The sequence below is a fragment of the Ischnura elegans genome, chromosome 11, assembly GCF_921293095.1.
Source record: "Ischnura elegans chromosome 11, ioIscEleg1.1, whole genome shotgun sequence".
In the NCBI taxonomy this organism is placed as follows: domain Eukaryota; kingdom Metazoa; phylum Arthropoda; class Insecta; order Odonata; family Coenagrionidae; genus Ischnura; species Ischnura elegans.
In genome coordinates, this window is record NC_060256.1 from 66,490,439 (window position 1) to 66,505,061 (window position 14,623).

The following is a 14,623-nucleotide window of genomic DNA, read 5'->3' on the forward strand; positions in this document are numbered from 1 at the left end:
CAGACACCCAGAATTAGCGGTGTCTCCTTCAGAAAATCCTTCAAGGTCGTTGGTGGAAGGCGAATTGTCAGAATGAAACATATGCTCGATTTCTTCTTCGTTAAAACGTTTCTTTCCCCCAATAATACGAGACGAAGTACACATGATATATTCACTAAACTGGTTATCACTTCCGTATCGAAGGCACAGACACAGAGAATAATTTTGGTATACTGACGCACTCCTCACTCGGTTAGGTATGAGCAACAACTGAAGGAAGGAAAAAAACGAAAAAAAGCTCTGCAAATGTAATTTGAAACATTGTGTGGAGATATAATACCTCAAGCTTCTACTTGAAACATAGAATGATATAGCCATTGAAATATACCACTCCCGAAAAAAACACGAGAAACCGGAGGCGATAAAAAAATGAAATTCGAGCTGAAATGTGTTACCAATACCCTCCCTTCACAGAAGATAACATTGTCTCATCAGTGCATAAGGAAATTTAGCTTAAATTTCAAGTTCTATAGATCGCTTGATGATTCAACGAAAACGCTACTTTGACGCCCATTGGCGTCTCACTAGTTGCATCCAGCAGCAATGCGAGACGCCATATGGCGTCTCACTAACTCGGATTTGAAGTTATGTGAGACGCCCTATGGCGGCGCGTGGCAGGGAACGTGTTAGTGTTATTTTGTTTCTAATGAGCCTAGCATTTTATTTTATTGGCTTCTTGCTTATCTCAGCGTTTATATGAATTGAGAAATGTATTAATCGTATCTACTTATGTATTTGACTTTTCATCTGTTACTTACCTATTAATTTAAAATCAGCTTTTTATTTTTTATTTTTAAATTTTAGATTAAATCACAATTAATTCCTATCATCAATGGATAAGTGGCTGGTGTAATCAAAATGGACACTTTTGGAGAATATGTGGTGGAAAGTATAGGCAAATGATGATTATGGTGCTCAGATCCTCATCCCTACATCAACATTGAGAAATATGGAAGAATAAGTGAAAGTTAAGGTAAAAGCTCTTAATGGCCCTACATTGTAATTTACTAACCTGTTGACATATGTATTATTAGCCTACAAGCAATATTCATAAATTAAGATGTTGACCTACCTCAATTCTGACTAACAAACCTCTTCCAATTACTCATAATGTACTTAAAACTCAACAAGAATAGGAAAAAATTGAGTTAAGTTGTTACTTTTACACTTTTTACACTATAGATAATGGGGGAAATGAGCTCAACAGCCTCTATAGATAGGTGATTTTATTTTATTTATTTTTTATTTTATTTTATTCCCAAACCTCCGAATACAGCTCTCGTAGGCCATTTTAAATCGGGGTATTCAACAAATTCAACAATGAAACGTACACGAACAACCATGCCCTGGATAAGGGGAACTTACCCAGGCGGGACTCGAACCCGCGACCTCATGTTTGGCAGGCGAGGACTTTACCCCGCCGCCACCGATCCAAAGGGGCTCTCAAATGGCCGTAAAAATTTTGACACCACTCGTCAGAGGAAAAAAAAAGCACTACGTCAGAATGCCCATCTGTGGCAGTTTATGAGAATTACTTCCACGCCAGGAACTACCACGGACACAAGCACACACCCCCGAATGAACACCTTCGCAAGGCTGTCGGACTTCACTAACGTGACCTTGGACTGTAACCTGGGACCCTTCATAGAGCTGGATGGTCTTTTTGCACCATGTGGGTCTGACATAAAACTTAGCCCTGCTGACCAGACTCCAGAAGCTCAGTCAACTGGGCTTCTGGGGTGATATTTCAGCCTTTCTTTTTTCTGTAATGATTCAACCAAAGGTTGGTTTGGATTGGTAAGAGAAGAGCTCATCACAAACTTATCCACAGTCATGCAAATTTTACATATTCAGGGTAGGGGGAGGGCAGTTACTTTCCATCAGGCCATTTCAAGAATTTTGTTTGGGAGTGATCAAAGGCTTCACCCAACATTCGGGCCATTAAAACAGCATTATGAGTCATATAAATGTAAGTCCATCAACCAAGGTAGGTTCCACAATCCATAACCTTAAGCCAAATTCTTTCAAGCTGGCCATCAAAGCTGGAAACTGGTTTGACTTCTGATTGCTATTGTTATTGGTGATTATGGTTCCACCATCCCTAACCTTCATCACTGGTGAGGAGATGAATCTTAGCCAATACTCAAGTATGCGTTCTTTAGTTTTCTCACTTAACTTGCAATAAGTCAAAAGCTGAAAAAGGTATCAATTCAGAGAATGGCATTGAAGCAACATAGTCCAGTGAAATCCAGCTATGATGTGGATCTCGTGGGACAGAGTTATACTTGCATTATTACAGGAATCTTTTTGGGAAACAAATAAAACTAATAAAGCTTAATGTATCCACAAATTTGTTTGTATTATACAATTTGAAAATGTTATTTTGTCTTTCAAGTTATTGTCCATGATCTATTTTAACTGGAGTTATGAAAATAATCTCTTGAGTCAGCCTGAGGTACCACTCAACTTCATAATGCAAGGACTCCGTGGGACATGGTGAGACCCTCAGTATATCCATAATCATGGTTTAATGGAGCATGATATCAGCAGTTTTACTGTATTTATTTTTAAACAAAGCATTATCTTAATTAGTATCATATATGAAAAACATACATGCCCTCTTATCAGGTATTGGTTTCAATGACATAGGTCGTATTAAATTTTAAAATTTTGATAGGTGCACTATTTTTCTTGAGTCCAGGATCGTCCCAAAGTGTCCATCCCGGAATGAACTTTCTGAGCACACGATCCAGGTGATTATCCAAGCGAAGTGATATGGTTTCCCCTCCAGCCAAAAGAGCTCCCCATGAACCAAATGTGCCGTAGTCAATGATGGTGTGATTGCAGAGGGAAAGTAGTGTCAAGTCATGTCCAATGCTTTCAGATGAGTGATCCTTTTCATTTGTTGCGAGGAAGACGTCATTCAAACCTGGATGCTAGGGCATATAAAAAAGTTACCATTAACTTTATACCATTAAAGTAGCTTTGAATGGGCAAATTGTTTTAATTTTTAGTTTAAGAGCTCACCCCAAATTAAGCAAAAAATGTGAGTATTCCTCACATTCCGAGTTAGAGGGCCAGTCTCTTTCCATGTACCACCTTATATTTGGAGGATTATTGTTTGAGGGTGTCCGATGTCTTTACCTGGGAATAGAACTTAGGACTCTCTAATCTGCAGCTATGCACTCAATCCACTAGGCTAACCAGATTGTCTGAAAATTTCTCTCCTGCGGCTAACATTTTAGTACGCATGGTTGTAGAAAATTTTACCACCATTGGGATGATGATGAAAAATATTGCCAAAGAATGTACCATACTTATCTGAATATAGTCCCCCTTTTTTCTAAAAATGCCCACGGAAAAAGTAAATGGGGGACTGTATTCAAATGCATGTTCAGAGGGGGAATTCATTCAGGGCTGTAGTTGGGAAAAAAATTTAGGCGGTACTCACCAAAAAATGACAACAGCTGAACATGTATTATACAGCCGGCCGTGAATGAAATGTCAAACTCCAACTCTTATATTAGCTCTAAGTTGTGCCACGAGATAACTCTAAGCAAGTAAATAATTATTTCTGATTTTTCTTTCTGAAATCCATTGGACAATTCACAGCAAGGCTATTTTTACATGTCAATGGATAAGTTCTCACAACATCCCAGTGAGAAATGGGTGGTGGAATCCACGTGGAACCCACATGGAGATGTAACGTGGATACCACGTGTTTTTGGTCGTGGAATCAACGTGGAACCCACGTGGAAATTTGGTGGAAAAATTAAAACAGCAGTAGGTGCTGTCCTAAAACCATTAAAACCTCAACCACTCTATATCTAAACCTTCAATATATGTGTCTACGATTTTTCATGTGCTCTCATGGCTGCCTTTCCACGAATTATATAAAAATAGAATGTGCGATACATTTTCACATAATTAGCGTGGTTTCAGGATGATAAATGACGCAATGTCACCAGAGAGTTAAGTTCCACAAATTAGAAATTCTGTTTAACATTTTATGCTAATCACCACAAATCCGCTTGAAATCAACGTGGATTCCACGTGGGTCCAACCACTCAATATCCACCACCACCATATATCCACGAGTCAACGTGGATTCCACGTGGGTTCCACGTGGATTCCACCACCCATTTCTCACTGGGATGTATCTCAAAAATAGCAACTTTTCATGAGAGCCAAAAAATTATTAATTTTTTTAATTGTATGTCATTTTAATTGAAATTAAAACCCAAAAAATACATAAAACTGAAAAAGAAGCATGCATTTGCAAACAAAGAGTTGTTTTTTGCTTTAACTTTTTTTTTATGAACAGTATTAGCAGTACTTACTCAGACTGGCCAAATTTAGAGATACATGTTGTTAGAACTTGGCCATCGATATGTAAAAAGGTAGTTTAAGTGGTACGTACGCTTATAACGAGTTTGGATTTTAGGGGGTACGCCATACCGGCATGTACCTACCAACTCAACCAAAGCACTGACTATATTCGGAGAAATGCGGTATATTTTGATGCATTTTTCTCCCTAATCCTTGGGATGATAATTTTGTAGAAGATGACTCTGGTCCCTTATGAGATGTTTTTAAGAAAAGAAATTAGAAATATAAATAAGGGGAATTCACACAAGGCTTTTTTGTTTACCCTGCAAAATATTTTAGAGCTAGTCCCTGCAGCCTCAATGTGTGAGATTTGCACACCTGCAATCAAGCTTGAGGTGATCTTTAGTATCACTGACCCATGCAAACCTTAGGGTTGAATCACTGGCATCATAATAGAAAGATTTATTAGAATAATCAAGTGGTGGAATCAAGCAGTTTTTCTCACCGTTTCATCAAAAGATCCTCTTGATTTTGCTCCAAGGTTAACTTTGACCCATTTTGTATCATCACTCACAACCATAAAAGCCAGTGGTCCGTCAATTTTCTTGCGAAAGTAATCCATTGCTTGCCTAAAGTATGAAGCAGTCGCTAAGGACTTGTTGTAAACCCTTGGCAGCCACTGGGCAAAATCAGTCCTTCGTACATGAACTCCAATGAAAGTTACATCAGAAATTGAGCAATTCATTGAAACTCTTATGCTCTTCACCTGGAGATAGGAGCAAAAGATGATGACAGCATGATACATATTATCATGTGTTCATGTGCTCTAACACATGATAAAAGTACTCCTCTACAAAAAATCTCTCCCAATTGTAACTATGTCCCTGTTTTCTGTCATAATTAATGGATATTCATCTAATTACTAATTAATTACATCTAATGGATATTCATCTAGGTACATATTAACATAAGTAGTTTTACCTCAGTGCTAACCCATTCCAAGGTTTGCTTAGCCTTTTCAAGCAGTCTTTGGTGAAAGTGGAATTCCTTCTGCATTGGTTTCCCTCGATACGCAATAATTGGTTCAGGAAGCACAATCCACCTAAAAAAGGTTTAGCACCTCAAAGATTTCCTTTACCATAATATAATAATTCAAAATAATTTTTCTTATGCTAAAATTAATTACTAATAAAGATTACATATTATAATTTTTATCATGCACAAAGAATTCAAAGTGCAAAAACTTAAATGGGGAATATATTAGTAGCTGGACTTACTAGGCTTCCATTGTGAAAGTTATCTTTTATCAAAAAATTTTCCGCTACCAGCTTAATAGTAGACTGCTGGCTAATAGATGTGAGAGGAATCTGAATAAGATGTCAGCTATTAAAATTTTAGGTATTCATTTTTTATTATTTATTAGGGGGCATTGTACACTAGGGTGCCTCGTTTTACCACTTTTTTTTAGGAGCGAATCGTAATACCCGGCAAAAGTTGCATACCTGGGTGGGTATTACAGATATGATTTTTTTTCAAAATCGGTTAATATCTTCTGTTCGCCATTTTGTCTTGAAATTTCGAAATTTTCAACGAAAAACGTTAAAAATGTAAATAATTTAAATTTGGTTTCAGCAAGCACTCATTTTTTCCAATGGTGTATAACATTGGTCTTTCCTTGATATTTTAGACCAAATACGTCAGCTCTATTCCTTTTAGTTATCGAGAAAATGACCTTTTATCGTGTCCCGGAAAGCAGTTTTTGTGGGTAGGCAACCCGCATCACGCATTGTATTCCACATTTTAGAAAACCACACTTTACACTGAAGGACGCCGCTAAGGCGTTAGTGACAATCCCTAGGGACGCATGGCTTATTAAACTTGATCTGAAGGATGCCTTTTGGCAGTTGCAAATTGACAAACATCATAGGAAGTACTATGGTGTCTATTACAAAAACCAAGGTTACATTTGGAATAGGCTCCCAATGGGGCATACATTAGCGCCCGCCATTATGCAGAGGTATGCGAGGGCAGTGGCGGAACAAATTTTTAATAAGTTCGGTATTTATATGTTATGCTATTTGGATGACTGGTTGTTGGTACTTAACGGAGACCAAGTAGGATTGGTTGATAAAGTGATTGAATTTGTAACATTAGATTTAGGTATTGTTCTTAATGAGAATAAATGTAATTTGTTTCCACAGCAACGTATTAAATATTTGGGCGTAAGAATTGATACGCAGAATTTATGTTTAAAGTTAACTGTGTCTACGCTCCAGAGAGTGCACTATATAATGTCCATAATCACCCGTTTAAGGAAACGGGATATGCCAAAAGCATTGGGATTTTTATCCTGGGTAGTATATGTTTTAAATCTTCCACTGTTTCTCATAAAGGACGCAGCCCAGCGGTTCCTCAGGTGGTGGCATCATCTGTGGGACGAATCCGTATTCCACGGGCCAAGGTATTTTGTAAATTACAGTGTAAATGTTGATGTATATAGCGATGCGACACCGTGGCAAGTAGCATGGGTCGCACCAACGATGGACATATGTGAAATCTGGGTGTTACCAAGAGAGACAGCAATATATCGTGCAGAGTGTGTGGCAGCAGTGATGGCCGCGTGCCATATTCTAAGTATTACACCAATTGGGACCAATGTAACTGTTCACACCGACAATATGGCGGTGATGTATACCCTGATTAAAGGGAAAGGTCTAGCTTTTAAGAGCAATTATGTAAGGAAACTGTATTTGAAAATAATAAAGGATAAGTCGCGTGTAGTGACCTGGTGCTATGTTCCTACCGCTCTGAATCCGGCCGACTGTCCGTCCCGGACCGTCCTACCTCCCTATGCCAAGTCGGCGGCTCATTCGCGAGCTGCCGGCTGGGTATATAGGTGGGATGAAGCCTGGAACGGGCAGTCGTTCGAGATTGATCAGAGTGGGAGGACATAGCGCCAGATCTCTCCAGGTGCAACTGACCTATGTCTAGTTCGGGCCGCGCTTCCCCAGTCTACGCTATGTATGCGATAAATGACGCGAAATAGAGATGTTTTTCAGTCAAAAACGTGTAAATGATCTCTGAAGTTGTCAAGGGTAGTCACTAGGATGAGTGTATGCTCTTTTATGCCATCGCCGACTATATTGACCATATTTTCGTGTAAGAAGATATCACTGAAGTTCCTGTCAAGGTATGTGCCGTTTAGAAAAAAGCGTCTATTTTAGTAGTTACGTAAACCAGAGTACTTCAACTTATCTCACGCTACATGATGAAAACAATATGGGAAATTAAATCCTATAGAGTAAAACGGTATTTCAGAAAACATAGGAAGACTTATAAAAGTCTTTTACTAAGGAGGCGACGAAACTATTTCATATAGCCTTCTGCAAATGTGCCAACTTTCCCAATTGTGTCTGTCACAAGAAAAAAATGTTTCTATCCTAGAGTACCAGTTCCTAATGGAACAGCGAGGTCCAAGAATAATCCGAATTGGAACTATTGACATCCCTACGTCAAAAAATGCGAGAAAGGGCTGAACGTAATCATATAAATGAGAGCCTTAAACTCAAATCATCTGAATCAACGGTTGTCGTATTTGAATGATTGTGAATACTTTGAGGATACTCAAGTTGATGAGGAAAACCATGACGAGTGGTGCGCTAAGGATGTGTAATTTACCAAACCAAGAGAAAGAAAGTCCATAGTCGAATTAGACTTGACTAACAATAAGACTGCCATAATTCACCAGAGATATAGCGTAAGTGGGGGGGGGCTGCAGCACACATTACATCCACTGTACTTAACGCAGCTTTAAAAGCTGGAATTATAGTTCAAGACCAATATAGCGATATAACGTTAAGCAATATAGTTCTTGAGTATGACGGGACGAACACCAATGCGGGTTGGAAGGGTGGTTTCCTGCGAAAATTGGAAGAAATGTCGGGAAAACCTATGCACTGGGCTATTTCCCATCTGCTTTTCATTGAGTTGCCGTTTCAACCTCTCTCCGCCCACATTGACCGCGCTTTTTCCACCCCGTATTTTACACAGCTAACATACCTAGTTTCAAAACTGCCTGAATGTGAAAAGCTCCTAGTGGTGTCATTTCATCTCATAAGTTGTGACTTGCCAAACGACAGCCCAGAAGAAATCTGAAATCTTAATAAGAAACTAAAGTACTTAGTCAAGATACCCCAAGCCATTGCGTCTGGAATATGTCCAGAAGGGCTAGTCACTATGATTCCTGGGAAACTAAATAAAGCCCGTTGGTTGACAACAGCTAACACAGTTCTTAGGCTATACATTTAGACTAAGAAACCTACCAATAAATTCTTCGAAATAGTAACATTTATATAAAAGGTCTACGTAGTGATGCAATGTAGGATCAGGACTCAATCTTCGTTCACCGATGATGATCGTCACGTCTGTGAGACCATTCATAGATATAGATACTTGCCAAGGAAGTACCAAGCGGTAGTTTATTCATCCATCCAAACAAAAGTGTTTCCCGCACTCCCAGAAAATATTCTTCTCGTAGTGATAAGTGATCGTCGACTGACTGTCCAATAGAAGGCACAAAATAAAATTCATAGAGCTATAGATCACGAAGTAGGTAATTTAAACCATGGCATCAGATGCAAAAGTGTTCCCCATTTGAATTTTGAAGCCATGGATTATGGAGAAATGATTCATTGGGAAAGCACCATCGTGCTACCAGTTGTGAGGAATATATCAAATGAAGAAATCGTTGAAAAACTGTCACTTCCTGAAAACACTTCGCCAGAATAGTCATTCGCCGTATATCTCCACCACACAGTGGCAGTGGAACGGACAGTGATGCGGGTTGCCTACCCACAAAAACTGCTTTCCGGGACACGATAAAAGGTCATTTTCTCGATAACTAAAAGGAATAGAGCTGACGTATTTGGTCTAAAATATCAAGGAAAGACCAATGTTATACACCATTGGAAAAAATGAGTGCTTGCTGAAACCAAATTTAAATTATTTACATTTTTAACGTTTTTCGTTGAAAATTTCGAAATTTCAAGACAAAATGGCGAACAGAAGATATTAACCGATTTTGAAAAAAAATCATATCTGTAATACCCACCCAGGTACGCAACTTTTGCCGGGTATTACGATTCGCTCCTAAAAAAAAGTGGTAAAACGAGGCACCCTATTGTACACCCTAGTTACTGAATGCTGTTATGTCAGCATGTACGAGCTCAGTAAACTGTCCATCAGGTGGAACAACAAAACCTTCCTTCCTACTATGTATTCAACTTATTCCTAATATTCATTATTACCATCCAGACCTATGGTAAACCATTAGAAAAAAATTTTAGGATTCCTTTGTCTATCGCGTCTTCTTGCCATATCATAGTATACAAAGGCAGGCATGTGGCCAGAGGAGGGGACCTCTCAGCCCCCTAAAATGTTTTCCCATATGGCGGAAACCTACGACACGTCTGCTGAGGAGGCCACTATCCCAGGAATATTGATCCTATGGCACTCCAATTTTTTTATATACCAGTTACATTTCCTAATCCCTGCCAAAAATGAATGATGAATTTAACTTTCAGCCCTGAGGAAATTAAATTGACCTTTTCATTGCTTAAATATCCTCTATTTGCAAGGGCATACCCAGGATCATATCTAAGGGGGGCAAGCCATGGTCTAGGGGCGGAGGAAAACCAAAGTTGAGACATTTTAGCATGGAAAAGGCGAATGAAACCAACATTTTAAGAAAATTAAAACAGCACTTTATCAGTTTATGAGATTAATTCCTTGAAAAAATAGTTTTATTTTAGTTACATGGCTTGCCCCCCCTAGTTATGATCCTGGGTACCCATGCAGTGGCGCAGCAAGGGGGGGTTTTGGGGGATAAACCCCCCCCCCCCTCAGAGCTCAGAGAAATTTTTAAGTTTAATCCATTTTACTTTATTGGATTGATATTACTAATAGAACACTGTAAGGATTTACAAAATAATCCCTCAGAAAGCCGTGAAACTCACCATTTTGAACGATTTATCTTAAAATTCCGCAATTTATTAATCTTGCACATACCGCTTATCCTGGTGGGTATTCCGTACACCCACACACCCCGGTATTAGTGGTACCTAAACCCCCTCCCCCCTAACCTTAATTCCTAGCTGCACCCCTGCGCCCATGTATATTTGTTTCATTACTAAAGGCCCACAGTAAATTTGAAAGTTTTGATGCGAACATAGAAGTTAGAAAATACTAGAGTGAAAGCTATGTCCAACAATTATTTTAGTAGCTCTTATATGTCATTACAATATGTATGTAAATTCAGTCAACGGAATAGCAGACCGTCATGGTACAAGCAGTGGCGCCGACTCCATGGGGCCTGAGGGGGCCCGAGCCCCCTCAAAAATTCGTTATGGGTCTGAGGAAAAATTTGTCAGGCATGTCGATTTTCCCCGGAGTGTCCATATATTGAGATTCGAGTCATCAGGGTTCTAATGTTGATCATATGACTCTCCTAAAATGCTTAAAAAAACTTAAAACTCACTACTTGTAAAATTTCCCGCGGCAAGATCCCCGGTTTGGGCCCCCCCAATATTTTTTGTAAGTCGGCATCCCTGGGTACAGATGGAATTATATTGATTTGGTGGGTCAAGTATTGGCTTGCCATCTGGATGTCCCGAATTCTAATACCAATGGAGACTAGGATTTTTCTGAGGCCACCCAGCCCCTGAAAAAGTCGTTCGTTCAGGTTGCTTTGATTAGGTGAGGGTTGAGTTCACCCCGGCTTAGCCACAAGCAAAGTTACACATTCACGGCCGTGGGTCCAGTTCCTTTCCCTGTGCCTCCTCGTGCTTCGAGGATTTTTTAGTTGGGAGTCCAAAGGCCGTTTTGCACGGGGCACGCCATTTGAGTCGGTTAGAACTGCATTAATTTCTCTTCGTGGCGGGAAATTGCACGAATGCAACGGCAAAATTAGAACCATTATTTTGCCATCTCACGTCGGTGCATTCTCGCACGCGTTCTAGCAATTCACCGCTATAAACGACGCAATTTTGACTCGTACACACACGTCAGATAGTTCAATTACGTGTCCCGTGTAAAACGTTCTCATAGGTTTCACCCGGGATACGAATGGATTGGATGAACGATAGAGGTGGGTAACCCACAAATAATCAATCGTATTTCGTGTTTTTAAATTTTGCATTTCCCACCCTTAGATTGAAGATGGGGTTTCCGTATCGGCCTTATGTTTCGGTCAGAGCGCAGCCACCTCGAGCGATCTTGTTTATATTTACTCTGATGTTTGCACAAAATACCACAATACGAGCCCCGCTGAGAGTGGAGGAAGAAAGGGAGTGGAAAGTCATTGGGCTCGGCTCGGCTTGGCTTTCGGATGCTCCGTGCGCAACACCTTGAAGTCAAATAGGCGCTGGAGGCCATTAGCGTAATTTGACAGCCCAATTGCCTATGCGAATAGCCTGACGGATCCGGTCGAAATTTCATGAAGCTGAAGATCATGCCGGTAAGAATTTAGAGCACGCTTCTTTGCGTTTGTCATTGAATGGGGCACTAGGCTGTAGATGATATCATTTAGGTCTTCTTAGGAAGCAGTCACTCGACCGCGCGGCACGGGAGAGTAAAGCATTGACGCGATGAGCGCTGCGTGCGATGCGTTGTGAGGGAAGTATTATTTTTCCCATCGCTTTATTTTTTCCCCAAGCAAGTTTGCTCTCCCGGAAGTCTCCAATTCTACCGATGTGCACGGTTTTGTTTTACTAGTTGGGGAATTGTTAAGGACTAGTGGGTAAACCTGCAATGGAATTACTGTGTTAGAATCGTGGGATAGCCCTGGCACACCCCAACAAAAACTTCATGTTAGTGGTGACCCAAGGATAGTGGGGCGCCACTACCATTTACGCGTGCAGTTCATCTGTTTGTGATTTAGTGTAGGGCGAGCCCTACCCTCCGCTATCCAAACTAAGCTCTGGCATGAATCGCTGAGTGAGAGCGATTTGCTTTAATGTGGCATACAGCTTGAGAACGTTCGTAACATTTTTTATTCTGTGGTGCAGTTCTAGCGGAAGCCTGCGTTTGGAAGTATGCTGCACTTTTTAACATCTCAAGGCTAGTGATTGACATTTTTATTGGGTTGCTCCCGGGAGTAATATGGAGAGGTGTTCCATTTACTGGTATTGGATGCCTGGGCAAGGATATTCCAGGTATGTACCAGGTACAGCATTAGTCAGTGACTTTCCTCTCTTCGGAAAATGTTCTTATTTTTAGTGCTCATGATTTAAGTTGCTTTAAACAGTAATTGCAGGTCTTCAAAAGCCCATAACTACGTCCATTTAATGAATACAAGGTCGCAAAGAGTGGTCAGAGGTTTCAAACACTCACTGAAAGCTAAGAATATGTTGTCTGAGGCAGTGGTGCAGCGAGGGGGGGTTTTAGGGGATAAACCCCCCCAGAGCTCAGAGAAACTTAACTTTAATCCATTTTACTTCATTTTATTAATATACTTATAGATAAGTGTAAGGATTAATAAAATATCCCTCAGAAAGCCATAAAACTCACCATTTTAACCATTAATCTTAAAACAATTTTGGGGGAGGGCCCCCGCACCTCCCACTTACCCTGGAAGGTATGCCATACCTCCAGACCCCCCAGTACTGGTTGTGCCTGAAACCCCCCCTAGCCTTAATTCCTAGCTGCGCCCCTGGTCTGAGGCAGGGGCACAGCTAGGAATTAAGGCTAGGGGGGGTTTCAGGCACAACTAGTACTGGGGGGGTCTGGAGGTATGGCATACCTGCCAGGGTAAGCGGGAGGTGCGGGGGCCCTCCCTTCAATGGTTCAAAATGGTGAGTTTTACGGCCTTCTGAGGGATATTTTATTAATATTTAGACTATTCTATAAGTAATATTAATCCAATTAAGTGAAATAGGTTAAACTTAAAAATTTCTCTGAGCTCTGGGGGGGGGTTTTTATCCCCCAAACCCCCCCCCCCTCGCTGCGCCACTGACCCGGACGACGTAGCTATGGGGCGACCAAATGCCCGGACCCTCTCTTTTAATTAGGGGTTATTCCATACGAAACCCCCAAGAAGGAGGGCGACACAACAGCAGTTTGCCCGGATAAGTATTTAGCCTTGAGCCGGCCCTGAGACTACATAAGATATCGATACAACTAGCTTGGAGACATTTTTAGCTTTTACACTAGGATAGGTATAAGTATCTCACAATCAACACAACTGCGGAGTTTGACACATACATTCACATTTTCAAGAAAACGCTCAAGCTAGTTTGAGTTACCTACCTCTCAAGCATAGGCAGATATAGGGGGGAGCATGGGGGCATGTGCCCAGCAGCTTTAAAAATAGACAAAAGTTTTAATGCGGTTATCATAACCTTCGTTTTATTTTTTGTATTACAGATCCTCAATCATTTAATTAAATATTAATAACTTTCTTATCAAAATAAAGAGAATATTTTCTGCAGTAATTGTTGTATTTTGTTTTTAATCTCAAATTTGAGAAGACCTGTCAGACCCTTGCGCTCCCCCAGAAAAAATCCTGAATCCACCCCTGCTCTCAAGGGTAGGGTTTAATCGGGGTTTACTCTTTTTAAGAATAGATTAAGCGTAAAATACATTGGAAAAATGTTGAGGGGGGTAAGGGTCCCTTTAAAATCCACGCTGAGTGAACCGGAGGTAGGAGTTTGAGTGAAAGTAATTACTACTATTAAAGCATTTTCTGATTGACCTATATTTCTATGGAGTATCGTATTTAAGAAGCATTTTGGTAACCTCCCCTCCCTTCATGTACATACTTCCCTCTTCAATTTACAATAAGGTCTAGCATGGGCGTACCCAGCAAGGGGCAGGAGGGGGCAGCTGTCCCCTAAGAAAAAATTGCAAATGTCTTTAAGGAAAATAATATTTTTTCAAGCAAATAATTTTAAAAACTATTAAAGAGCTGTTACAGTTGCCTTAAAATGTTGATTTCATTCACATTTTCCATGCTTAATTCTTACCTACAACTTGAACAACCATGGCTTGCCCCCCTAGTTTTCATCCTGGGTACGCCCTTGAGGTCTAAGTCCCTTTCATTCTATCTAAAAAAAATCCTATTCTCTTCCTTCCTCTCCCTTGTTTACCCAACATTCTACCATTCTACCCTCTAACACTGTTTACTTCTCTTCTTCATCCCCTCCCCGCTAAGTACTCCCTCCATCCACACCTTCCGTATCTCCTGTATCTCATCTAGAAG

General features: G+C 40.4%; 1 protein-coding gene across 1 annotated transcript in view; it reads right to left on the bottom strand.

Annotated features, from left to right (window-relative positions):
- Window positions 1–2,249: 2,249 nt before the first annotated feature.
- Window positions 2,250–14,623, bottom strand: part of LOC124167590 — a 35,298-nt gene continuing 22,924 nt past the window's right edge. The window contains exons 8-10 of the mRNA XM_046545566.1: window positions 5,350–5,470; window positions 4,874–5,134; window positions 2,250–2,975 (exon numbers count right to left, since the gene is read on the bottom strand). Of these exons, the coding sequence (XP_046401522.1) occupies window positions 2,664–2,975; window positions 4,874–5,134; window positions 5,350–5,470 (694 nt within the window). The 3' untranslated portion in view covers window positions 2,250–2,663. The remainder of the gene's footprint in view (window positions 2,976–4,873; window positions 5,135–5,349; window positions 5,471–14,623) is intronic.